The sequence below is a fragment of the Merops nubicus genome, unplaced genomic scaffold (genome assembly GCF_000691845.1).
Source record: "Merops nubicus isolate BGI_N331 unplaced genomic scaffold, ASM69184v1 scaffold46121, whole genome shotgun sequence".
Lineage (NCBI taxonomy): Eukaryota > Metazoa > Chordata > Aves > Coraciiformes > Meropidae > Merops > Merops nubicus.
In genome coordinates, this window is record NW_008587183.1 from 1 (window position 1) to 1176 (window position 1176).

At 50.3% G+C, this 1176-nt stretch overlaps 1 protein-coding gene across 1 annotated transcript in view; it reads left to right on the top strand.

The window, feature by feature from the left end:
- Positions 1 to 8: 8 nt before the first annotated feature.
- LOC103781126 (activin receptor type-1C) overlaps positions 9 to 1176 on the top strand; it is a gene marked incomplete at both ends in the record, with an annotated part of 4116 nt that continues 2948 nt past the window's right edge. Inside the window, one exon of the mRNA XM_008948828.1 lies at positions 9 to 108. Within this exon, the coding sequence (XP_008947076.1) occupies positions 9 to 108 (100 nt within the window). The remainder of the gene's footprint in view (positions 109 to 1176) is intronic.

Sequence of the window (1176 nt, forward strand, 5' to 3'; positions counted from 1 at the left end):
CCAAGCAGCCCAACGTGGAGGAGCCGCTGTCGGAGAGCAGCCTGGCGCCCGCGGGGAAGACGCTGAAGGATCTCATCTCCGACATGACCACCTCCGGCTCCGGCTCCGGTACGGGGGGGCGGCGGCGGGCGGCGGCCTTCGGGGCTCTGGGTGCTGAGCGTGGCACCTTGCTTGCAGGGTGCTGGAGAAGGTTGTGCCCTGGGCAGGAGGTGGGAGTCTTATCTCAGAGGCTTTTACCCCAGGGACAAGTTTCATGTCGAGGGAGGTTTTGTGCCCGTGCGTTTGGCCACACCTTACAGAGGTGACAGGGTTTTGTTTGCTCTTCTGTCAAATCACAAGCGCTCGTTGGACTCTGTTTGAATGGAAGGGTTAAAAAAGTTCATTCCCAAGTCAGTTTCAAGTGTGAAACAAAACGGTGCTGGCTGATGTGGCCTAGCTGATAATGAAAGGTACCAAATTTAGCTGAATGAGTCAGGATGTTGCTCCTGAAAATCTTATAGTGGTGCCAAAATAACATTACTCCAAATTCTTGTTTTGAGCAGACCGCCAACCTTGTCAGTATTTTTCCCATTTCTGATACTCTGTCTGCTGTGATGCCTCCATTGCTATTGAGCTCTTGTTAATCAAGGAAAGGCAAAAAGAATTGGGAATTCCAAAATTCCAGCTCATCAGGCTGGTGGCACATCTGCTTGTGTAGATCCCAGCTTTCTGCAACTGGAATATTGGGTTACAAGAAAAATATGTCAGTTATGGTTCCTTTTACTGATAAGGGAAAAATTTATAAATGGTGCTTTCAGTGTATTTTCCATGAACTATCTACCTTTCAGGATTCATTTATTGTGCTTTTATAGTACCTAATGCATTGTCACAGGTATGATGAGTAGACTTTGGCGTTATTTACCCTGGGAGTTCGTTGATAGAGCTCCCTGAGCTGAGAGCAGGGCTCTGTGTGTGCTGACCCACCACGGGGGCAGCCAGAGCCTGGTGTGCGCTGTGGTTTGCTCTGATTTCAGCCCAATCACGAGTCTGCTCTTCTCTAGAGGCAGCCCCAGGGCTGGCCACAGCCGGGACGAGCCCTCTGCAGGCAGGAGTGGCTGCAGGCTGGGAGGGCTCCGAGGAGCAAACCACAGGGAAAATTTGAATGAATTTGAATAAGCTGACCTTCAAACTGTATTT